The 26,914-nt window shown below is 39.1% G+C and overlaps 1 protein-coding gene across 2 annotated transcripts in view; it reads right to left on the reverse strand.

Annotated features, from left to right (window-relative positions):
- Positions 1-26,706, reverse strand: part of EFNA5 (ephrin A5) — a 278,192-nt gene extending 251,486 nt beyond the window's left edge. For both annotated transcript variants that reach the window (XM_028169011.2, XM_007192138.3), the window contains exon 1: positions 24,845-26,706. In XM_028169011.2, coding sequence (XP_028024812.2) covers positions 24,845-24,969 — 125 coding nt within the window. In that variant the 5' untranslated portion in view covers positions 24,970-26,706. The remainder of the gene's footprint in view (positions 1-24,844) is intronic.
- Positions 26,707-26,914: the final 208 nt, after the last annotated feature.

The following is a 26,914-nucleotide window of genomic DNA, read 5'->3' on the forward strand; positions in this document are numbered from 1 at the left end:
GTACAGAATAGCCCCCAAATATTCAAAGTGTTTGGCATTTTTAAAGATGCAATTCTTGATTTGAAGATCGTTAAAATAAACAAACAAAAAAACACCATTAAAGGCCTATCCTAAGCCATGACCAAATCAGCCATTAAGCTATTACTGTTTTCTCCAGGTAAATATGGAGGATTCAGTTACATGAAGAAAGCCAAACTCACTTGACCACACATTCCCTGTGGCCTGAAGCCTGTCACCTGCTTTGCCATCATCAATCCATCTCTTCAAATACCTAAGAGGCTGAGACCAAACAATGTGGCTGAGAAAAACAATGAATAAGGATCTATTTACACTTCTACTGTGAAGAATAATCATAGGTTAGCTGTGGCTTATAATTATCAAGTACAAAACGTGTTAACTAAAGCGTAGCTCCTTTTTAATGAAATGAAAGATGAGCGGAATCTAAGCAGATGCTATATGCTTAATGGCATTATCATTCTCATATTTTAAAAATCCTACAAAGCGCCTACTGTGTGCCAAGCACTATGCCAACTACAGTAAAGATTAACAAGGCATGACCCTGACACCAAGGCGATTACAGTGTATCTGATATAATTAACGTCTTCAGGGAGGTGAGACAGTTGCTACCAAGGGATACGAAAGGTAATGGGGGGAAGGCACTAGTTAAACGTGTGGGTGCTAGTTCTTCCTTTCACAGATCCACTTGATTTCCTGGTCTCCCTGTAAACATGGAGACAGGAATAGTTACGTGTACTCATGTTGAGTGTGTCATTAGTGAAAGACGTAGCTGTTAAAACCATGAGAACATTAAAACTACTGCTTCTGAAAAAATAAAGTATTTTCATGGAAGCGTGGAGGTAGGGCTGGGGATACTGTTACCTACTACCGGGGTACTGTCACTGAACGTAGTTCTTAAGACGGAAGAGTTCCTGACTCCGAAGAAATGTGAAAAAATCTTACTGAAAAGGCTTCATCATGTAGGATTTTTTGTGTGTAAAGGATACACATTCGAGATCAGCTCTCCAAGTTCCTACAGATACAGTCATTTTACTGTGGAATTGGGACTTCTGGATATTATTATCAGTGCACTGTAGATAGCTAATAAGCAGGTTTAACTAAAATATCATATAAATGATAGTTATGCATAATATGGGTTCTATAATACAAATTATTGACTGTTTTTCAAAAATAGCATCTTTCTGATGATGTCACTCTGATAATATAAAACAAAAAGCAAATGACATAGTAGATGAAATAATTTGCAGATAAAATGCAGTTTATATATGTATTTAAATAAAATGATTTGTTTTCTATATTAACTGTTATCAATGTATTTCTATCTTATGCAATTCTGGAAACTTAAGAACCAGACACTCAAATTTTTCAGTCTAAGTATACAGCTATTATATATATATATATATATATATATATATATATATATATATACATACATACATACATACACTTTCTTCAGCCTCTCACAATTTCATCATGGGTACAAATGTCTATAATGGATTAATAGTAACTCAATATTTGTAAAAAACATAGTTTAAAATCATAGTTTCATAATCAGCATTGTTATTATAATGAGCTCTTATTTTAAGTAGGTTTTTTAATCAACATACCTATATTGTTAGCTAGAAATAAACATCAGCAAAATAAACCTACTTTAATACTCATTCTGAAAACCAACAAGGAAAGGTTACAAAATTACAAGCTAAGGGGAAAAAAACAGAGTCTACAAAAGTTAAACTTGGATTCTTTAAATTTAGTCAGACTGCTTTTATTAGATAGCAGGGAAATGAAAAATGTTACATTCATGTCCAACAAATTACTAAATGCAGAAACACACTGCAAACACACACCCGCTGTCCGTAATCGCTACTGCTCACAAATCAATCTATTTGGATGAGAACAAGACCTGACCTCTAAGAGGACACATCTTCGTGCTCCGTGATTGTGATTAGTCCACTGAAAACCCACAATGCCACAGGAATTGGGGTGAAGACAGTCCAATCTACCCATGAGACTGATTAGGAATAATTTGACTAGAAACTACTAAGAAAATAGACCCTGAGGTGGGCCAAGCATCTCCAAATAAATGAGACGATTTCTCCTCTGTAAACAGGTTTCTCTAATACAAGGAAGGCATAAAACAGGTAAGTTAGCTAATAATTACTCATTACTCTTTATGTCTACATTTATCATCATCGTGATACAAATGCATAAACCACTTAAAATTTTAATTGATTTTCTGGCTGACTCATTCTTTCTTGTATAGTGAACTGGCATCTTTGAACTTATTTTAAAGATCCAGTGTGTCTTGCCCACTTCAGTTTTCACTGATTACTAAAGTAATGTTTGAAATGTTCATTTCATATTATAAAGCCTACCATGACATTATTTAAATTTTTTTAGTAATAATGTAAAAATAAGTATGCAAAATTAGACAAGATACAGCAAAAAACAGGACAAAAGACTGAGTCGTAGTTATATAACTTATGATAAAGATTTAAATTGTACAACTGTATTCTGCGTTCCAATACTTATACATTTACCCAATTTTCTAAAGTCTTCCCTATTCTACTGCATAACTCCTCCTAATGGAAAACAAATGAAAACCAAACAGTTCAGTAAATCAACTTGTGATTTAGATCTTACAGATGTGAACTAAAGAATATTTTTTTTAATTCTAGGTCCTTCTTTTTCTTCTTTTGAAACACTTCTTAAAAACTCTTCTTAATTTTTAGAACCAAATTAAAATGGGTGTTTAATCAGATACAATTCTGCCAAAGTCTCCCTGTGTCAAATCTCAGGATTGGATTCATTAACTCAGATGAGAGTGGATTGGCTAGTTTGGGTATAAAACATATACCCAAAGCTCTGAAATTGTACATTATTTTTCTTACTGATTAACCATAACTTCAGGATGGCTTTCCAGATAAATACTTAAATTCATGTTTAGAAGTAACACAGAAAAAAATTTTTTAACCTTTAAAGTTTGAAAGTAAAAAACAAAAAATCATGAGTGTGTTTTCTTCAAAAGTTTAGACATGTAGATACATATGTATTAGTTCCTCTGCATTAATAAAGCAAAAATGAAGTTGACAATGACCTCCCAGAGGACAGCAATCCTCTCATTTCACAGATGAGGAAACTCAACCAAGGTTAAGTGACTTGCCCAAGGTCAAACAGTTAAGTAGTGTCAAAGCAGTGACACATCTCAGATCTTCTGAGTCAGATGCTCTAGCATAAGAGATGAACTAATTCAGTCACCTTGTTGTCAAGATGAAAAACAAGAGTCCTGGAGCATTCAGTGATTTGCTTAAGGTCAAGCATCTAGTTGGTTAAAAAAAAAAAAAAAAAAAACAGTGACATCCACATCACCTGACTCCAGGCCTTAGTATTTTTTTTTTTGAAAAGATATTACTTTATCTTTCAAACTGAAAAAATCAGAAAGGAGAATTTCCACACAATTAACACATGAGTTCAGTTAGGTTACCACAACGTTTGGCAACAGGCAGGAAAATGAAGAGAGAAAATCTATGGGCAGACAATGTATCTCCTAGGTTAATACTCAAATGATTCTCTAAATTAATAATGACACCTAGATTTCACTGAGAGGATATTATGCAGCAGGTATTTTACATGTATTTACTTTCTCACTGGATCATCACAAATTATACATCCTCTCTATTTTACACAAGCAAAACTCAGAGCTAAGGAAAAGAATCAGCATTTGAACCCAGATCACCCAGACTCCAAAGGTAGTCAATGCTGTCTCTTTAATATGTCTCTGTACCATTTTAAGATTTTTTTGTACATAAAAAGATAATGCAAATAAAGAAATTCATGCAGAAGTATTTATTAGTAGCTAACTAACATTACTAATCACATACTCTGTGCCAGGAATTGTTCTAATGTAACATGTCATTTAATCACCACAATAACGCTATCAGATAAATACATTTAGTATTCTCATTTACAGATGAGGTAGGTGAAGCGGGGAAAGGTTAAGTAACGTGTCCAGGCCCACAGCACCTAGTTAGTGGAGGAGCTGAGAATTATACCCAGGACCTGCCTCAGATTCTTAACCATCATGGGCCAGACCTTGTATAGAGTGCTTCTGCATATAAACCACAATCCTGACCTCAAGAGTCTTATCATCTAGGGAACAGAACACATACAAAAATGCAGATAGTGTACACCAACTACAGTATTGTCCATATGCCAATATTATTCATATTCACTAAAGAAGAAGAAAGGGTAACAACTTCCAGTGCAGAAGCACAAAGGACTGTGCATGGGCGATGAATCACCTCATGTTTCCAGGCACACGTTTCAACTAAAAGACCTGGTTTAGTCTGGCAAAGCAGATGTCCATAACGGATAAGGTGCCAAAACTCTTTCTTCCCCTCCATGTTGTCTCTCTGGAGATTAGCTGGGAACCTGATCTACCCACATCCTATCAGGAGACTTTTGTCTTTGAAACTAATCAGGAATAATTTACTGGCTGTTAAGCTACAGGGCAAAAACTCCTGTGATGAAAGGAAGCAACAGCAAGGGGAGGAAGATGGGGGGGTCGTGGGGGGGGTGGGAATTGGGACACAAAAGAATATAGAGTCAATTATTCAGGCATTCATATGCTGTTCTCGATAGCTTAAGAAACACGTGTTTCTTGCTCAGGATGTATTTACTGTGGAGTAGGCAAAAGCTGCATTTAAAATTTTTAAAGTAAATTCGTATTGTTATTATGTAAATCAAAGCTGACTGAAAGTGCAGGAATTTTGATGAAATATAGGGGAAAATTTCCTGACAACATGATTGTTAAACTCAAGCTTTTATTCAAGGAATTCTAGAATTTCTCCTAAAATTCTTCAAAAAATTGCACTGTACTTTGGCAAGGCCTCAAGAATCAAGCTTACCCGAATGCAGAGGAAGAGGGCTAGCTGGCAAGTGAATTCCCTACCAGTCCGATTATTCTTCATATACAATGCACGCTGTATATGTATACACACAGCCTCACAATTAGCTCCAAAGGAGTCAAGGAAACATTTAACCTCCAGTGGGTGGTACTAATTATCTGCTGTAGGTGTACCAGTTGCGGCTTGCAACCTCTCAATCCATTAAATGCTCAACAAGGGGGAACATAAGTGTGCATTTTTAACCCTCCTTTCATATTAGCATATGGTCTCTATCGTTCTTCTCCACTGTGCCTCCTCAAAAATTCTGTTTCAAGGTCACCTTTCAACATTTCACTAATTGTGTTAGACAGTGTGTCACTCCACACAGCCCAGCTAAGCAGTTTAAGAGCCACTTACTGGCCAAGGTCAAAGTATATAAAGCTCAGTTTTCTCATCTGTAAAAGAGGACCATTACATTTCCTTCTTCATAAAAGGTGTTGTCAGGATTAAATACATGATAATGATTGTGAAGTCTGTAAAGCACTGTGCTTGGTACACAGTAAGTGTTCAATAAATGGGAGCTATTCAGAAATACCTCTGTCTCTAGAAGGGCATAGGAGCACTTCTGTGCCTGTAAAGGCAAAACTGAATCATCCTGCACTCCTCTGAGTAACCGCCAAGGCATTACTTGGCGGTTTGGAAAAGGGACTCAAAGAGCCTGAGGAGCTCCGCACAGCCTCTCAGGAGCCTGGGGCCAGAGGCGGGTGGAGCCCCAGACCCCAATCTCTCCTAAATGCAGCCTGATGTTTGTTTGATGCTTTTCGTTTTTCTTTTTTTCTGTTTTATATATTAGTTTTCTGCTCAAGATTTTTACGAACAATGTTTCTTGGCTAAAAAAGAAGTTTGAAAACAACCGCTCAATCCATAAATCAGAGAAATAATTGAGATGTGATACAGCACTCTCAGGTTCCATCTGGAAATATTAAAACTCCCCTGATTTTTACCATCCCACCACCTAACCACTTATAAACCAAGCCTAATTTGAGACCTTCAGATTTTTCTGGTATTCAGTTATATTTGCAAAGCAATTAAACAGCGGCTAAGACACACAACAGTGCAGAATTATAATATACATGAGAACATGTATATTATAATTGATATACATGACCCTCCCCCTTGATATTAGAAGCCTCACAGTGAGACCCTGCAACATGGCTAACCCATTGTAGCCCAAGCTTCCGATCTTCCACCAGATCTCATTCGCTCGGAATTGACTGCTTTCTGTACGTCCCCCAAATCCACCTACAAAGTTACAGCCAGCAAGTCTTTACTCCTGTTGTTATGAATCCCTGGAATATTCTTCTACTATTTGTCTCCATCTCTATTAAAATCATAACCATCATTCAAGGCCTAATCTACACTATTCCTCTTCCAGCAAGTAGTTCCTGATACCCTGAACAGATGTGCTTTCTCTCTCTGTCCATAGCATTCCATGCTTTATTGTGACATTCTTTGTTTGTTGTTCATTATTAGCCTGAGTGAAGCAGAACATTTTGATCACTGCCTTGACAATTAATGAATTTTCTAATTGTCTTGGTATTTGCCTGCATGTGGTCTTTAGCACTGACGGGTTCACATCAAATGTCACAGAAGACCAGGCATTAAGATGTAGGGACGTTTACAATATCAGTCATAATGAACAACAATCCAAATATGCTATTGGTGGTTTTACTGTGTCTTTATTAAAAATCACTTTGCCGTCAGGACACATGAGAATTTCATTTTAAGGATGTTTACTTTTCCAGTTAGTAAATGTACCGGGATGGTTTTTACTAAAACATAAGTCAGCCAGCTGTTTGTTTGGGTTCTTGAACTGAATGGTAAAAATACAGTCAGCTTTTACTCAAAGTACTCCACTTTAAACAAGGGAATCTGTTCCATATTTAAATGATTTAATTTTCCTTTTTTAAAATAAAGTTTCAATTTTTCATAAAATAAGAACATCTCCTCTTCAGAACTTCAGAAGTTGCATTTCAGATGACATATGGTTCTCCATCACCCATCTGATACCCCAGGGATGCTGAAGCACTTAGGAGACCCAAGAGAGTGTGTAATCCGACATGACAGCTGAAGTTGGAAAGGCTGACAGAAGCATCAGAACAGGTATCAGGGAGGGAGAAGGATTAGTCTGGAATCCAGGTTCACCCCTCATCTTTCTTTCAACTCCACCAGAATGCTACACTTCATGTGCCCTTGAGAACACAGCATCTGGCATGAAGGGCTGGACCCACCAAGACCAATAGCTCCATGTACCTTAAACTTCTGAAAGAGGGCAGAGAGTGTTTTGGCACTCCAGTCTCCCAAATTCTCTGTAACCCAGCATAAGCTCCTGCTGGCTTTGTAGTCAGCTTCTCTTTCCTCTATATGGTGCATTTACGAGTTCAGCTGTGGGCCCTGTTAATTTCCCTGCGCGGCCTTTCTTCTCCTCCTAACACATGCATACTTGAGCTGGCTCTGGAGTGCTGACTAAGCAAGAACAATAGGAGGCTTTGAGCAGGCCTCAGCCAGCCCCAGACCCAGTCAATATTTACTTCAGTTTAGAGCCACTGTTTTAAAGCTCCTTCCAAGCAGAACTCAACAGTGGGGAGTCCCCAGAGGTTTCTAGATTTTATTTAACAAGAGGGAAGAGGGCTGTAGAGACAGAGTAAATAGATTACTGTCCAAACCACTTTCTCAGAGAAAAAAAGGGAGGCAGTTCAACAAAACAGGTTAGACTTTCGATACTAATTAGCAACTTACAACAAGAAAAACCAATCGCCTTCCAACACTGATTACTGCAGTCTTAAAACTCCGTATTAGGCCGCAGTGCAAATCCACTTAGTGTGACCCCTGTATACCTGTGAACAGGGCCCTGATGCGATCAACCACTCAAAGCTTGCCAGTGTTTGCCTGCTCTGCCCGGAAGGGCAATGCGAGGGCCCTAGGGGAAGTGAGTCCAAACTCCTTGGCTGACTCCCAAACCAGATCTCACGTATACTACCAATACAAGTGTGTCCAAAAAAGAAGTTGTGATTACCAAACACCCAGAATCGAGAGCGTGCTATGGTAAATACCGGTATGCGTGTCTGCTAGCTTGGCGACATTGAGAAGGTAGATCTGCGGCTTTGAAGAGAGTAACCGAAAAAAACAAGGCACAAACACTCTCTTCCCACCAGCGACAGTAGCTTTCTATGGGACGGCAGGTGGGAGGTGGGATGCGGAGGGAGGTGGTTCTAATATTACATTCGAATCAATGGAGTTTTCCCATAAATTTACATAGTCTTTTGTTGATGTAAATATAGAGATACTCTCTTTATTGAAAATAAAACTATTTAACTGTAAAATTTTTATATTTGCCCAGTTGGTTTAATTTTATTTTTTTAAGGAGTCAATTGTCATAAAACTAACCTGAAATGACAGTTGGGTAGTTTTACTAAAATGATTAAGGCCATATAAAATTACTAGAGATTTCAGTTAGATACCTGAGGAAAGAAATTCATAGTTGTCTGCCATAACCAATTATAATGCTCATTATTCCATTCAAATCGATAAGTAGACTTCATTGTTTCTGCTTAAAGACCTAACTATACATTCCATTCGCATTTTACAATATTTCCATAAGGACAGTCAGATGATCCAAAAATTTTAATAGGAGAGAAACTAAAGAGGCTTTACAACTGTCTAAATTTAAAAATTCTAGTTTATGATGACCTAGTATTAAAGGGCAGTTCACCATTGTCTATATTTTAAACAAGCAAAATACATTGACATAATTTGGCTTTCACAAAGAGTATGAAGAGAATTCAAACCACCCTTCCTCAAAATATATGAGATAAAAGGTTAGGTATATTAGGATAGGTTTGTTCTATCATGTTTGTTTAAATTCATCAAATGCACTGAAATATGTTCAGCTCTAATCTTTACTACAATATTTACCATATTAATAAAAGCTAAATAATTAAAATGCAACTCAATCCAATTACTGCCACATCTTAAGGAATTCCTGGATTGCTATACACTTAATTTGATCAATCAACATGCGCTCACGGAAAGAAAATACAAAGTCAGCCTAGCTGAAATGAAGCCTCTGGCTGATATTTTTAAACTGATATATAAGAGTTACAAAGAATTATTTTTTTAATAATACAGAGTGTCAGTGAGTAAGTCATCAAAATTTAAACTTCTTGACTACCCTTTTGCCAAGAAAGGAAGCCTGGAACACAGGAGGGATTGTAACCATTAACCATTCATCATACTGAATCCAAGTAACATAAAATTACAAAGTTTAAAGCTTGAAATAAACTCATAGCAAGCTCATTCCCTTGACAAATCTTAACTTCCAATTTAGCAGGACAAAAGAAGCCTTCTTTTGTATGAAATGATACAAATGTAAAAAAGGTCAGTCTGATATTCTGGTGCGCATAGCAATTCCAAATATTAAAACACTGAACTTTTAAGGGAAATCAGTTATAGAGAGTTACCAGTTCTCTTTCAAATAATTTTGGTATTGCTAATACTAACTTCAATATTTTATTGCTACTGGCCAAGTGCTGCCCTCAGTTGTCACTAAATTTCTCGGTACAGCACATAAGGATCATTGACAATTTCCTTTATGAATTACATTTTTTTTGCCTTAAGTGAGGTTTATATCTTCAGGAGTAAAATGTTATAAAATAATTATGTAAGTATACAATTGCAATTTTTAAACAAGTAACAGGCACACTTGCTATTCTCCTGAATAGCTATACACATTATGAAGTAAAACCTGCTTTGAGTAGCCAGCCACCAGACAATTCTACAGGAAAGTGGCCCTTTGACAGTAATGTGTTAAAAGAAACTTAGGTTTCAGTGCATTAAAATACGTGTTCCTTGACAAATTCTGTCTCTTTTCTTAGCTAGACGCTGTTACGATCTATTTATGCTCCTAACATCAATGTGTGTATAATTAATATGTACTAAGTTTAAAAGCAGTCAATAACAGGAGTTTTTTAAGCACAGAGGCGTCAAGAGGCTAAACCCTGTTTTTCTGGCAGTAGGATTCAGAAGAATCCAAGGATCCCAGGGACAGCTGGGCTGCCTGTAAGGAACAGCCCCAGACAGGAATTGATTTGTTTCAACAAGCTCCTCATTGGAAATACAAGCATTCTCCAAAAGGGTGTCAGTATTCATTAATTTCTCCTTTGAGATGGAGATATCTCATTACACCTGTGAAGTCCAAAGCAGAATATCAGGGTTTTAGAAGTCAAAGAGGAAACAATATATTGGAGACAAACTGAGAGGGCAACAACTTCACGAGGAGATCCAAATTTCCTTTCTAGAAGAAGGTCCTAGCTGACTTGCCTCTCAAGTGTCACTCTTCACACATTATTACTCATGTAGAAATCACAAGATAAAGCCTGAAATGTGAATTCCTTTAAAAGAAAATCCTATATAAATGCATAAATCATATCTATCAGGGACAGCATATATTACGAAATAAGACAACTTGATCTTTTTTAAAAAGTCAACTCTTCCATGATGTTTTGAAAATAAAATTTTATTTGTAAGACTGTATTTCTACACAACTTACAAGAATATATAGAATTATACAGTAAGATGCATCAGTGCAAAGTGAGGTGACCCCCTCAATCTCTACTCTAATTTTTATAACCTTTTTAAAAATCCTGCTACAGATATACTTTCCTTCAAATTTTCACAGATCTGAAGGAGACATTTTGATTACACCCATTTATCTGTTAGGGTGAAGAAACAGGTTCAAAATTAATCATTACAAATGTAATGGCACAGTTAGACTCAGAGCTGAAATTTAACTAGATCTGAAATGTAACAAAAAAATGTTAACAAAGACAATTTAAAAATCAAATCTGACATAGGATTTTTAATATCTTACTCTCTGAGCCTTGCCTAGACGACACCCAAACCCATTCAAAGTTTTATCCAAAACAGCTGCTATTATAAAAACTCAAAACAAAAAAAAAGTATATATATTCAATGCCTTTATTTTATGCAGTCAAAACAATCTGTAAATGTAGAAATATCAGTATATCAAAGAACTTGGTTATAACCTATTAATCTGAGGACAAATCACTGTTAATAGCCTTGAGCTAAATAAAAACTGTTCAATGAATGAGGACATATCACTGTTAATAGCCTCGAGTTAAATAAAAAGTGTTCAATGTATTTATTTTCCCTTTTAAAAAATGGAGGGGCAAAACAATAATTAGAACTATTGAGTATCTTCTGCTTTATCTAAACATGGAAATGACCACAAATCTTAGGTATATTAACTCCATTTTGAACAAAGCCATTCCTTAGAGATATGCAAATGACTTCATTTTAATCAATAAAGATATCCTATTTATAAATTTAATAATCTTCTAAGCATACTTCTTTTTTAGGAACCACTTAAGTTCACACATAGTCACAGAAGATTCTCGAATTTCTTTATCTATGAGAATCATAAAACTGGAAACTCTAAGTGGGTGTCACCTCAAAGTCACTGTCTCAGACGCTTATTTACACCATAATGAGAATAAACATAGGGGCTTCCCTAGTGGTGCAGTGGTTAAGAATCCGCCTGCCAATGCAGGGGACACGGGTTCGAGCCCTGGTCCGGGAAGATCCCACATGCCGCGGAGCAACTAAGCCCGTGCGCTACAACTACTGAGCCTGTGCTCTAGAGTCCGCGAGCCACAACTACTGAGCCTGTGTGCCACAACTACTGAAGCCCGCGCACCAGAGCCTGTGTTCCGCAACGAGAAGCCACCGCAATGAGAAGCCTGCGCACCGCAACAAAGAGTAGCCCCCGCTCGTCGCAACTAGAGAAAGCCCATGCAACAGCGAAGACCCAACGCAGCCAAAAATAAACAAATAAGATAAATAAATTTAAAAAAAAGGAAGGAGAATAAACATAAACCTACAAAAACCAAGCAAAACAGACATGTCTTGATTTACTATTCTTAATAATATTCATAGTTCTTATAAAAGTTAGACAATATTTTAATTAAATCCATTTTGCCAAGGATTTGAAAATGAAAAGATTTGCTTCTGTTTGATAATTAACTATAAAAAAGTATTGGTAAAATCGTTATTAAGAACAAAAGGATATTTGAATTAAGAGTGCTCACCATCCTTCCCTTCTCTGGGTTTATTTTCATACAAAAATAGCTGGTCTACAGGCAAACAGTTTCATCTTCCTTTTAATAATTGCTCCATAGAGGTATATCGGTTAAGTAAGTCTACTTATGCTTTCAAAGACTTTCAAGTTCACTTAGGAGAGTGGGAATATTGCATTTATACACAAAGAGTGAGGAACAACAAGTAAGCAGGCAGAGTAATCTGAATTTAACTAGTTCCACCCTTTACTTGTGAATACAAGCATCACACAATTGTTTTGCAAAAGCAAATGATATATATGCTGTGAAAAAAACAGAAGCGTATTTATAGACTTTATATTACCAAGACTCTATAGAAACAAAGATTACTAAGGACACGAGAATCATGGAATTTTAGAGCAGACAGCTGTTTTCCTCCCAAGTCTCCAAGGAAGTGTAGGCTCCTAAAGTCACCCACAAGAAACCCTGCCAGTGGAAGCAGAAAAACTGTTAGTCATCTTCTGTGCTGAATGTAAGATGAACATTTGAGGTTCATTTAACCATATGGATTTCAATTGGAAAGTGTTAAAAATCTGTTTCTGAGGTGTAATTCTGGCATTGCCATAGAAAATATCTCTGGGGAGGGTTTGCAAATATATTGAGACATTTATGACAGGATCCTCCTTAAACTTTTTGGACCAAGGCAATATTTTCACTCCAGTAGATTTGTCTATAAAGAGCAAGACTTACATCAAAATCCCTGGCCTGTTACTTTTGTTAGTGGTGTATTTTAATGACGTATAAACCTCAATGTAAAAATCTATTTTATTTGTCTGAGATTTGGGGTAAAGTCGCAAGAAATGAAGACTACCAGGTCTTAAGACAAATAACTTGCACTCACGCAAATACTAAGCCACTTGAGAAACTGTAGAACTATACAGAAAGTTCAGGGCAAATACAACCAAGAGCCCTTGATAAGAAACCAGAAGTAATCTCTCTCCCCACTGATCCATCTAGAACCTGGCTGCTCCAACTGTGGTTCATGGGCCGGCAGCATCAATACCACCTGGGAGCTCGCTAGAAATGCAGAATGTCAGACCCCACCCCAGATCTACTGAATTAAAATCTGTATTTCAACAAGATCCTCAGAGGACTTGTGTGCACATTAGAGTGTGAAAAGCAGTGATCTAGAAATTGCAAATTGACTGCTTCATGATGGCAGGGATGTTGTTTATATATTGTTTCCTGCAATATCTCCAGTACTAAGAACAATACCTGGCCCACAGTGGACACTCGATAAATATTTGCTGAATAAATCCATATGTGAACATTTCTTAGAGTATCTTCTACTTTGCACTGTGATTATGTGTATACAGTTCTTAAACGTACACAAAACTGCAAGTTCCTTAAGGGTACAGATGCTGTCTTATGCATCTCCGAATCCACTGTGTGCCTCTCAGGGTCTGCAGGTATCACTCAATATTTTATCAATTGTAACCTTTAGATATTCAATATAGGAATACATTACTACTGTTAGATATTTATCTATAACGTTGTTTTAATGTGAAAACTTTGGAAAACTAAGTTTAAATCAACATATAATTTCTGAATTCGCCCATTTGGCTCTGGTTTTAAATACAGTACGGAGAATTCACCCAAGAAATCGAAGTAGTAATGGAAACCATTATATAGGGCCAAGTCCTGATTCTACGTGGTACCAGAGAACAGGAATGGCATGGATGATTAAAATCCAAAACTGATTCCAAACCTCAAGTTATTCAATAGCCTCAAAGTCTTTTCTTACCAAATCTCATACGAAAGCTGCTATAAGTTTCAGAAACATCATTTTTTGTTTTATTTTCTTTCTCAAATCCACCTACTGAACAGTGAAATGACCAAAGCCATCAAAAGAGAAACACAGTGACAGAGAGATATACATAATAAACAAACTAAGTAATCAGTCCTCAAATAACCAGATACCAACACAGAACTCTAAAGCAAAGCAAAGAAATAATTTGTGAAAGAGATAATTATACAGTAAATAATCAAATACATTAATAGCATAGATGTACTGGTAACAGGACCATTCCAAAATGATACTCAAAATAATGAGAGGTTCAGAGTCATGATTATTGCTGACTCTCTTAGGCCATATTTTAAAGGACGGATACTAAATCAGGAATACTTTCCCCAATAAAGAATTGCTTTTTTTCTATTTAATTAACTGAATTCAATTGTCCTTTATACATTTTTTTTTTTTGCTTCAGGGAACCCAGAGTTTTAAGTTAAGCCATCAGATATGTCCGACCTCATATGTATATAATCATATGGAATATCCTGTATACATATACACACCCCACCATACATACACACACACACACACACACACACACACACTCTGTCATGTTGTTGTTTTCCCAAGAGTATAGTCGACAATAGTGATAGCAGAGTGTGTAATAAGTTTTCATTGTTCCCCTGACAGCTATAGTTCCATACAAGACCCTTTTCTTTTTAGGTTGTAAATGCTATGGAAAAAATAAACTAATAACAGGCATTTAATTATGGGTTCTGCAACCATAGTGGGAACATTGCCAGAAAAGACTGGAACCTCTGGGAGAGCAAAAACATATATTTCCAGGGGAGGGGAGAATTTTGTTCTTCAATTATAGTAATGCTTAAAATATTGATGACAGGCATATGATAGAAAAAATTTTTAATTTTTTCCCAAGTCTCTATCAAGGGTAAAGTATGTATACAATGCTACATCAATACTAAAACCAAGAATACTATTATATCTGTACTAAAATATTAATAAGAATAAAGGCATTGCTTATTAATAAGCAAAATACATAAAGAATAGCTTTATGTTTTGATACTATCAGTGAAGAATACAAAGATTCAGTTTCAATTTTGGTTTCTGCCTTGCTTTATACAGACTTAAAAAAATGAACACTTGTGATATCAAATATCTGGGTGCTATAGTCCCTGAGGCTTACTTCAATTTGTTTTACACAGTATTTAAAATAAGGCATCCCCCAGGTTGCTGTCATGGCAGACACCAGATCTGTCACTGAGGTCCTTTCTCGCCTGATTAATTAGTAATTGGGAGACACATCTTGGCAGCTTTCATTTCCCTATTATTTTCTCTTGTTTGACACAAAACCCTGTCAGGAGCACCACTCTTTGAACTGTACCCTTCTTAGTGCTGGGTCACTAAATTTTAATAAATGGAGCCCCTGCCAGAAAACTACAGAAATAGGCATAGAAGTTTATTGCAGCAGTAACAGTAAACAAATATATGAAGAAAATACTGAATGCCACAGTATCTAAAACATTAATGGTCTGTCTGAACCCAGGGGCTATTGGCGAGATTGCAGAGCAGAGACTAAAAGAAAGGGCCTTCCACAAAACCACTGCTTTCATTTGTCTTTAAAAAAGTACATATTAGCTAAATAAAGCAGATAAATACTTGGTGCAGCAGAGCCATACATCTGAGTTTCCTCCATTATCCCCACCCGATGAATAAATCTATTGGGAGGAAAAGATTGATAGTGACTACAGGGATAGAGACCCCTTCTAGAAGTCACAAAAGCACTGTCTGAGCCAAACAAAGAAACGTTTTTCATAAAAGGTAAGGTGAGGAACTTAAAATTGCAGCTAAAAAGACTGAGACTTCGGAGAGCTACAAATAGCTACAGAATCAGTTTCAGGTTCTCCATCTCAAGTGTCAGTCACTTCAAAAAGTGCTGCTACGATGGTGGCTCGGGACCCTTGTGTGCCACAGCAGTGTGTGGGTCAGAGGTCACAGCTTCCACATTCCGACATCTGTCTGTATTTTCTTGCCCTGAAACAATAGAGGGGAACTAGGCTCATTTGCTCCCACTTTGTTTAACCTAATTGTTAAACACAAAAGATAATTTCCCCATATTTAGAATTATTTTTCCTTTTCTCCCTAATCCCATTTGACTCCATAGGATTAAATACCATTAAAAATAACTTAACCGAAAGGTTAAGTCCCCTATATATTAATAAAGTTAGGCAAATGTGACAAAGCCGTATATCCTGCCGGCACCTAAGTACCAGAAAACATCAAGTATCAATACCTACCACCATCAAAATCTAGATAACAATTAGCACTACAATTATCCAACCAAAATAAGCCATGACTGCATCAAACCACAAAACTGCATTTTTAATAGGAGAAAATACTTTCATTTACTTTTATAATATGTATTTTCATAGTAAGAGGCAAGAGCTAATTGTGAATTATAGTTTCTACATACATAAATAAATCACTAATAAAACTAGAATGGATATTCTGACACCTTAGAAGCGGGAAGAAAAAACAAAAGTATTTGTTAGTTCATTTAAAACAAAAAGGTCATTTTGAGCCCTTGGTTATTTTAGTCTTCTCCATCAGTCAAAGAAAAACAGATGATGGATAGCAAAGGAAAGCGTTTTGGTACAAAAACTGTCAACTCACTCATACTTGGACTTTAATGAGAAGTCCATGAGATGTATATCCGATCTTAAAACATGTATTTTATTTATCTCCTTTACACTGTACTTGCAACCATCAAAAATTCTACTTCTAATGAACTGAAGCAATCTGTGACATAAGTAGTATTCAATTTGTACCCAGTTTAATCAGACTGACTGAGTCAGGTTACTTTGAAATTAGTCTTAAGACGTTCTGTTTTTACTTCAGTACATGAGACTAATGTTCCCAGACATCATCAAACAGATGCAGTGGCAAGACGTGTAGTATAAATTTTTGGTAAAGTTTACTAGACCACATGTTCCTCCAAATGTATCCAGAAATACAAAACATGGTGGAAAATATAACAGTCTCAATTAGTATACTCTCATAATTTTTAAAAACAAATATGAATTTACTTCCAAAATAATTTTCTATAAGAACCCACAAGAATGGTTTAGTAATGAGATTGTGAGAGCCTATATTCCAGGGACCAAAAAGGCTCTGGCTTCATATAACGCTTCTTAAAGCACCCCAAATGCTTCATTTTTGGAGGTAACTATATTTTTATCAGTACCACTTACTACAGAAAGATTCCTGCTAACGCTGTGCAATTTGGAAAAAAAAATATCAACCAACAAACAAAAAGGACTGCTTAGTACAGTAAGAAAAAGAAAGTCAGGGTTTGGGGGGGGGTGATAATAGGGGCTACTAATATATCACTGAGAAATTAACAATAAATTATAAGCTTCAAGAGAAAACTACATTTGTAAACATGGTACAGCCCAATATTTAACATGAAAATATAATATGCCTAGGTTTAAAATATATCATTACTAAGTTAAAATACCCTTTTTTTTGTCAACTAAATACAAGAAGATAGCATTCTAGTGAGCTCACAAATAACTTAAGATAGAGCTTTAAATGTAGAGCCCTGCCAAAATGATCCCAAAGTGGTTTAGTCCTTTTCTATCGTCCATATTCATTTCCGGACCATTTTCATGAAAGAAGTAAAATCGGTCTTAAAACAAGATGGCTGCTTCTAGGGGAAAGAAAAGAAACGCTGATTTAACTGAAAGCCAAAAAACTAGCTTTTCTAAATCAAGAAACAAGAACTTTGGTATATTTTTTCTAATCTCCAAGTATATATTCATGCACTTCCACATGGAAATTTACGGATTACTCTGTGCAGTTACTGAAAATTATTAATAGCAAAGCAATTTTTTTTAAAGGTTTGATCTTTGTGTGCTAATAAGGTGATTGTCCAATGCATATACATAGAGATATCACAAAACCAAAATTCCCAATTATCCTTCGTATCAGAATCATGATCATCAGTCCCAAAAATCAGGTCACTTGATAAGCAGTTAACAGGAATAATATTGATATCTTATAACTCTTACAGAACTCCATCATAAAATGCCCAGTGATAGAGATCCTGTTACAAACAAATCAACTGTATTTGGCTTTTCCAAGGTAATACCCTAGGAACTTAGCTGTTAGACAACCTCTCCTGGAATTGCACTTTGATGACCTTCCCTGAAGCAAATGGCAGATTAACTCTGTGACATATACATAAAAACTAAAAAGATTTTCCTTCGTTTTGAAATAAGTTTTAAATAGATTTTTTTTTAAAAAATCACTCAAAACTATTTTTATTTCTCACTTGAGGGGAAAATAAGACCTGACAGTAACATTTTCTTCAACCTGTCAACTGTCAATTGCATGAAGGATGTTTCTCAAGACGACAAAGGTTTATTTTTCCTATTGAAAATGATAGAATTCTACCTGAATGAAAGCTGAGCTAACCATCACTGTAGTAGACTACCGTCTCCCAGCAACTAGCTAACTCAAGGAGAAGTTTTCACGGTTTTAAAGTAATGGTTTTATTGAAATCTATGGCTCACTGTTTGAATACTATATTCAAAAGCCTAAAAATAAAGAGTTTCCATCTACACAGATTTCAGATTAGAAAACAGTGTAGAGACTTCAGTAGTTCACAATAAACCCTTCAGAGTACAATAAGGAGTATAGATTATCAAGAATAGTAAAATAGAAGGAAAATTTTTTGTTTATGCTCAAAACTAGGCATAATAGTTGTAATACAGAAAAACCTGCATTATTACTTTTTACTTTTAAACTAAGTTCTTCTATGTCATTATGCTGCCTTGTTTATAACTGACAATTTTGAAAACATGAATGCAGGCAAATTCCAGAGGAAACAGATCTCCTGGTAGTGAGTAATATCCCATTCAGAAACACTGGAAGTTCAAATTAATCACAAGAAACTTTTCCACAAAACAGCTCAGGGTATAGTTGAGAAGCAGACTAAAATATAAATCTAATAATATAAATCAGGCCCTTAAAAGAGACAATAATTTATTGATGTTTAGCTGTCTAAGACCACCATCATAAGACAAATTACTACAAGTGAATATTAATGTCTCATTTCTTACACTCCTCTTTGAGGTTTTATACCTGAATATGAAGGTATTATCCGTCACAAATGATGAAAGGCAATTTTTTCTCGGTTTGGAAGACTAGTCCTGACTGAGCATCCTGGGTAAGTGGCCAGACCTTCCTCACTGTGCTTAGAGACATACAAGCTTCCTTTTCAACACAGACATTCTAATCAGGGCTGCTGTTTTAACAGTTTGTATACTGTTTCTGAAAAGAAAATTGACTATATGGCATCAGTTAACATAGAGTGGTTCATTATCTAAGATAAAATATCATAGCTTTTTAAATTCTCATTACTGCTGGAAGTTATTCAAAACCAACACAAAAAATGAAGAGGGCTGAGGGGCATCTTTTTAAAAAAACTATTAATCAAATGATATATATTGGACAAAGAAAAAAAAACTAAACAATAAACCAAATGTTACCCTCACATAAAATTCTGTTCTTAACATATTCTTACGTTTTGTTCATTTTCTATTTCAATGTTTTCTCTTCCTCAAAGGTACATTCTTTTGGCATATACTTCTAAGTTTGCAAAGGCCAGGACTCCTGAAGGACTAATTGTATTCATTAATTTTCTTGGCCCAGCATGAAGCTGGTAGCTTGCTTGGCTCATAGCAACAGGGGAGAAGAGGAGGCGCTCATCTTTATCTGTCCCATCCAACAGGAAATCAGGCCAGTGGACAGAATGCAATGAAACGCCTCCTCAGAGGCACCTTACAAGATTAAATGGCAAGAAATTCACAAGGTTAATTTGCCCCCAAATAACTAAATGCTCCCTCCAAATCTGATCCTCAGTCTTCAAAGGTGGAAGCCTCTAGAGCTATTGATTATCAGCCAGAACACATATGGCAACAAGATATTCATTCAGTGAGCCAATGGCTTAGTTAATACCACTAAAATCAACGAACAGGGAGTAATGAACTACTGAAGGCTCTCTCTGATTCTTTTAATCATGAAGAGTATATTGACCTTGGTCTCACACTGTACAGCCAAGCGTGCCTCAAAAAGCACTGATGTTCCAGTCACCTAAGAAAAAGACAGTTGACTATTCTGATAGCTTATTACAAATACATAACATAATGTATAAAATCACTGGAACATAACATCTCAATGGCTTATTTTGCTTTCAAACTTCTATGGAAAACCGGCCAAAAATAAGAAGCACACTTTTCTTCTACAAATTTCTAGATTAAACAAAGGGTAAGAGGGGGAAAATTCACTTCAGGTCTCCTACAAATGGATAAGGGTAAAAACACTTCAGGTCTCCTACAGTGGATATAAATTTTCATCACACTGCTTTATTTTTAAAGCAGATGTTTATAAAATTCTGATATAAATATCAAAATAACAAAATTATCCCATTACATCTAATAAAATGATACATTACACTGAGGTTCAGAGTTAATAAAGTTAAGATTCTAAGTAATGTCTTTTACTTGAAGAACTTTTGTTTCTAATATATGAACTATTATTTACAACACTTAAATTTTCAAAAATAAAGTTATCAGGGTTGGTAATACAACTCATTCAAAACCAAGATCAACTTTCCATCTTTCCTCAAAACAAATTCTTAGATTTAGACCAAACTTATTTCATTTGTCGGTGGAAAAGGCACAGTACTGGTATACTGGTATATATATATATAACACTGGCAGCTCAGATTTTTTTTAATGAAACAAGTGAATTTTGAAAGAGAAAAAATATGCAAGGGCTATATGATCAGGGAAAAATGTTACTACTTCTCTCTACTTAGTCACATACATATCACCTATACTGCCTGAAAGATTTGGGAGTGTTGACCTAGAATTCACATCACTTTCACAACTCAAGATTACATGTTTGCAAAACTAAATGGTGTCAATTACCTGCTACTCTAACATGAAATGTTTAATTTACAAGTCCAAAGAAAACATATGGTTAGGCTGAAATTTAAAAAATCGCAGATGAATTACAGGGATATCTTTTCCCATAAGAGAATAACATTTTAAATTGGTGATTCTCAAACCTTAACAGAAACAAAGTACTAAATAAAGAAAATCGGTACTCTTAAAGTATGCTAGTTATATTTGCCACTGTTTTATTTTACTATTCCATCTATTAATGCCAACCAGTAGGAGACATGTTTAATTATCCCAGCATCATTTTGGCAAGTGGTCAAATGAATCCAAGAACTTTTCAACATACACAGCATTTGAAAGAATGTTCTCTTTGGAAGCACCAAACTGTTTATAGCATGTTTCAAATTAAGCGGCATACTCTTAATATTGAGTCACATCTACCTTTATAAGCGTAGCTACTAAGGGAGAATGTAAAGGAAGTTTTATTATTGAAGTCCTTTTAAAAGTTACTTAAAAGCTTTTTCCATTATTAAAGAAATTAGACACAAATATTCTATCAATAGTTATATTCTCCTTAACTTGAATCTTCATTACTCAAACTTACTTAGTAACAGGCCGGTTCAGAATAGAGCATAAAATTAAAAGGATCTTTCTATTACTCTCACGATTTAGGTGAAACTCATACAACTTTTCAAATGTTTAAAATATGAAAGATGCATTTACAAAAATGTTATCATATATTTTTATTCAGACTCAGGTCTCAGTTGCTATTTTAGAGATTTGTAGCAAGTCAATACATAAAATCAGTGTGGTCCACTGCCCAATAAATACTGGCAATTAAAAAGTTATCAGCATTTAAAAATTAAACATCTATTTCCCAGAAGTGAATGCTTGGGAAGACAGATTCTAACAGCAAAACTATCTGACAGCAAATAAGTTTTACATTTTTTTCCTCTGTGAACTTAGATCTATGGACGCTTCTGTTACCAAAGCAGTCAGTAATGAAACTCAATGCAGCTGATAAACTCCTGTGACTACACAAGTTACAAAATAAGATATTTAAATCCTGTGATCAAGATGTAATACTTAATTTTAATTTTATCTAAACATAATTTCAAATGAAGTACAGTAGTATAAGCTAAAATATATTTACTTCATTTTGCCACAATATCCATTTATTACCAGCTTAATGTGTCCACTGAACTCTTCTAAGAGTAAAATCTTTAAAGTCTATTTAAGTTGCAATTAAAGTTTTCTACTTTTTTCGACAAGATTGAAGTCTTCTGATAATATTATTAATTTAGCAAAATCTTAAAAGATAGGATTTATGTCAAACCAAAAGGCATGGTTAGCTTACTTTACAAAATGATAGCATAGATGAAAAGAAAATGTAAAACATTAAAAACTTAAAATTTAGTAGACCCCTGCAAATTTTCTAAAATATTTTTTCACTATCTTTTGTGATAAACTTATTTCTAAATTACTTATTTTGCATTTGGCTCCTTTTAAATACATCCAAGCTGACTTTTCTTCATTCATCAAAAAAGCACCGTCTTATTCCACATTTCTAAGATAAATCTGCCTACCAGTACCTAGTTTTAAAATTATATTATTTTTTAAAGTAAGTTTTACTGTGATAACGTATGAAGATAAACACACCCACAAATCCCTAAAAATACTAAAGTTAGAGCTGAATCCTTTTTGGGGGGGGGTTGCATGATTCTTTCTTTTGAACATTATCAAATTGATAATGATCAAATACAGAGGTATTTCCACAAACTTCAAATTAAAATACTGACTTGAGAATACTCTTGGTATTTTAAAATTCTACAGATTAACTTTGGGCAGGTTCAAAGACACCATGCCACCCTGAGCAGAAGAGTTTTCCGCAGGCAGGGCAGATCTATTAAAAAACATGACCTGTGACAAAAATCAATGTGCTAATCTCAAACCAAACAACAGTATCAAAAGCATAAAACAGAGATAACCTAAGATAAAATGTCCTCAAACTAACTCAGACTAGTTTGACAGATTAAGAAGGAGGGGTAAGAGTGGGGATGTTGCTGATTCTTTCTGTTTTAACCCAGGGTGACTGGAACACCCAAGTACCCAAATAAATTAATACCAAGAGAAAAAGATTACACTGTGAAGTTTGGAGTGGGAAACAAAAGACAAGCAAGAGCAAAATGTCCCAAATTCAACTAACCAATTTCACTGTTGTTTTATTTGATAAGGCACTAAAGTTTAAAATATAAATTCCTCTGTTTCGAATATGCTGTCTAAAAAAGCCCAAAGGGGAATAAAACCAACCAACATAATGAGACTTGCTTTTAACGCCATCACAACTGGAAAGCTTGCTCTATTTGTCTTGTCAGCTTTAATAAAAGGCATCTCCTCTGGCAGGATGGCTTCTCTTTCTCTTTTCCTAATAGCGGTAAGTGGCATGTCAAAGAAGAAATAGCTTCCCATCCCACCACCCACCTCCAGAAGACTTTTTAAACCAAACTTTGAAGGATGTCTCCACTTGGCCCAAGCGATGCAATCAGGACTTGGGCTACCTGGGTGTGACTATCTTTCCTGGGGTAGCAGGGTGGGGGGACTCTATCCCCGTTCGGCAACCGGTGTACGGCTCGTAGGGAAATCTGCCCATCTTCAGCTGAGAGAACATTACTTCAAGCGGGGGAATCCCTCCTATGCCAGCATAACAAAGGAAGGCGGGAGGCCGGCGGAGAGGGCCACCGGGAGGTAGGAAAAACTAGAGGCGCCCACCAGCCCCCTCTCCCCAAGCGCGCTGGGCGCGCAGCAACCACAAACTCTTCCCTTGGCCTCCGCCTTTCTTCTCCCAACTTCCACGCCAGCCCAGGGAAAACCCTGGGATTTTAGGTATAATCGATGCTATTTCCCTTCTCCTCGGCGGGCACCGAGACCAGCCCACAGCTGGAAGCTGGAAGCTGGCCTCGGTCCCAGAAAGGCAGAGCAATATGGGCCCAGCGGGGCCGACTGCTGCCCGGGAGAAAGTAGGGCTTGGACCTGCTCTGGATCGGGAGGGGTCCGCCCGGCACTCTGGACAACCCCACCCGTACTCCTCTTCCAGGGTCCGTGAACAAGGAACCCAGGCAGGTAGCCAGGGTCCAGCAGGAGCGCTAGGGCGGCCCCGGGCGCCCATCTCTAGGTTTCCGCGTACTCGGCTGGCTTCGGAAGCGCCCGAAAAACGTTTCCAGGTAACCGCGCGTTTTCCTCCGGCTGCACACTGCCAGGCTTCGGACGAAGGGCTCCCACCTCCCGGTTCGGCCAACTCCAGCAGCTAGCTCCGCAAGCATGACGTAACCCGGCATTAGATCAAACTTTCTGGCACCTTGAGCCCACCGGGAGGTGGAGGAGGTGGGAGAAGCCTCTTTACTGCCAAGAGAGCCGGGACCAGACTGACTTAGGGGTCGGATGATTTCCTCGCAGTTAAAGAGGAAAATATAAACCCAAAGCTTCCGCTTCCCAACCCCCCACACCTCCCCCAGCCAGTGCGCTTTCTGAGCGCACCGGGGAAAAGGAAAGGAAAAATTTTAAGAAACAAACAAACAAAAAAACACTTTGGGGATGTTTAGCGGGTTCTCCCCGCAGTCCCTGCGCAGCCACGCTCCAAGAGGGAGCTCCTGGCGGCTTGCACCCAGGGCTCCCCATGCCCAAGCGCCGCGCCTGGATCGGGATGCTGGCCAGCCTGCCCCGGTGGGAAGCGAAGTCTCGACTCCCGGGCTCCCGCCTTTTCCGAGTCTCCCCGGGCTTCGCAGAAGCAGCGGGTCTGGGCAGCCCCGGGGACGCCCAGGGGCACTCAGGCTCCCTGCCGCACCTCAACAATGAGGGGCACGAAGTGAGCGTTTCCCGCGGGCGCCTCGAAAGCCATCCGCGCCCGAGCGACGCAGACTCTGAGAGTGCGCGCCGCTGTCGGCCGATGCGCGCGGGTCCCCGGCGCCGCCGCTCCTTCCGCAGGGCCCCGAGGCCCGGGTAGCCCCGGCTCTCCGCCCCCCATTGCCTTACCTGGGGTTGCTGCTGTTCCAGTAGACGGCGTAGCGGTCGGCGACGGCCTTGGAGCCAGGGTCCTGGCTGAACACACACATCCAGAGCACAAGAAACAGCAGCGTCAACATCTCCACGTGCAACATCACGCCTGGCCAGCGGCGGAGCCGCCGACGCGCCACTCCGGGGAGAGATCAGGGATCCGGAGGGAGGGAGGGAGGGAGAAGGGGCGAGAGAGAGCGGGAGAGCGGGAGCCAAATAAATATGAATAAATAAAAATGAAGAGGGGCGAGAAAAGGAAGAGGCGCACACCAAGCTGAGGAGGGGGAGGAGAGAGAAAAAAAGGTGGAGTGGGGGGAATAAAGGCAAACTCGCACCCCCACTGGAGGGCTCAGGAGGAAAAAAAGGAATCACAAGATGGAGAGAAGCGTGCGTGTGTGTGTGTGGTGGCGGCGGCGAGGGCGGGGGAAGGGGTGCCAAGCTGTGTCTCGGGCGGCGGCGGCAGGCCGGTCACCCCGGGAGAAGGAGGTGCGCGCCGGGCCGGGCGGCGGCAGCGCCGGTTGGGGCAGGCGGCGGCGCACGCTGCACAGTCACCGGGAGTTGCGCGCCACGGCCGCGGGGAGACATACACTGGCCCGCCGGGCCCGGCTCAGCGTCGGCGCCGCGGGCTGCGCACGGCTCCGCCGCCGCCCAGGGCCCTCGCACTGCGCCCCGCTTCGCTCCAAGTTACTTTGGCGGCCTGTAGGAAACTGCAGGAAGAGGGCTCCGTGTGGATGGGGGTGGGGGGGGCTTCCCGCCTGTGGTCCTGGGAGTCTGAGGACCCCCTTCCCCCGCCTCCTCTGTGCTTTAACCCGGTAACCCCTGGAAATCTCGGAGGAGTCTCGTAGGTGCTACGGGTTCGGGGCGGTGCGCCGAGAAGGGTGGAGATCTGGAGCCAGAAACCCAGCCCCGCCGGCGTTCTGGAACTGGTTAAACGGCAGCTAAGCGGGCGAGGAGCGGTCTCGCCTCGCAAACCTCAAAGAAAAGTTTGGCTTTTCGCGTCTTCCGGCAGGTCCCCTGTCGGAGTCGGACTGCGACGGTGGCGGGAGGCGACACCCCGGCCGCTGCCTGAGTCTCGGGGATTTCTCGCGCGTGCTTTTCTTGGCCGGGAGTCGGTGCACCAGAGTGAATGGAGAGCAGAGGTCTGAACCAGCCAGCCAGGCGGAGCTGGGATGCCGAAACCTGCAGGACGATGCCAATCCAACTGTTCAGCAGGAGAGCGGGAGGGGAAACAATCACTTTCAAATGAATCCCTCCAACTCCTGGATGGGCTGATGTCAGTCTCCGATCGCCTTCCGGGAGCAAGAATGAGCCCCCAGACGCGGTGCCAAGAGCCCTGGGTGAGCTCTCAGAAGTGTCCCTGCGACTCCGACTGGTCTGACCCCAAGCCCGGCAACTTGTAGAGAGGCATCAATCAGTTTGAAATGCGAAAGGAGAAAAAAAAAGAGAGCGCGCACGAGAGCGTGTGGCACCTCCCCGATGACTACATCAGAAAACCTTCCCGATCCTCCCGCAGCTGCTCCTCTTTCCCTCCTTGGGCACAGCAGCAACAAGAGGTGAAAACCACCGACAGAATCCCAAAACCTTTACCAGGCGGGAAAATAAACTTGAGTGCAGCAGCAGCAGCAGCACGAGCAGCCCGGAAGGGATTGAAACGACTGGCGAGAAGTGGAAAGGGGTAAAAGTCAGTTTTGCAAAAGAGAAAAAAAAGAGAGAGAGAAAAAATGCTTTATGGGAAAAATTTCCTCGGGCACGCCCCCTCGTTAATGACCTGCGTGTAAAGCCGACAGCAGCGGCAACCCAGCACCAGCCGCCGTACCGGAGCGCGAGGCCGCGCGCGTGAACGTGGACGTGGGCGGCGCGGGTGGGCGGGGGGGGTGGGCGTGGAGCGCAGGGCGCAGGGTCGGCGGGCGGCGCGAGCGCCGGTGTGAGCTCGGGACCGAGAGGGGGAGGCGCTGCCAGCCCGAGCCTAGCCAGCGCTGTTGCCGCCGCGGCCCGGGTCATGTGGGCTGCTTTTTTTTTTTTTTTTTTTCCCCCTCGCAGTTTACTTGG

Source organism: Balaenoptera acutorostrata, chromosome 2, assembly GCF_949987535.1.
Source record: "Balaenoptera acutorostrata chromosome 2, mBalAcu1.1, whole genome shotgun sequence".
In the NCBI taxonomy this organism is placed as follows: domain Eukaryota; kingdom Metazoa; phylum Chordata; class Mammalia; order Artiodactyla; family Balaenopteridae; genus Balaenoptera; species Balaenoptera acutorostrata.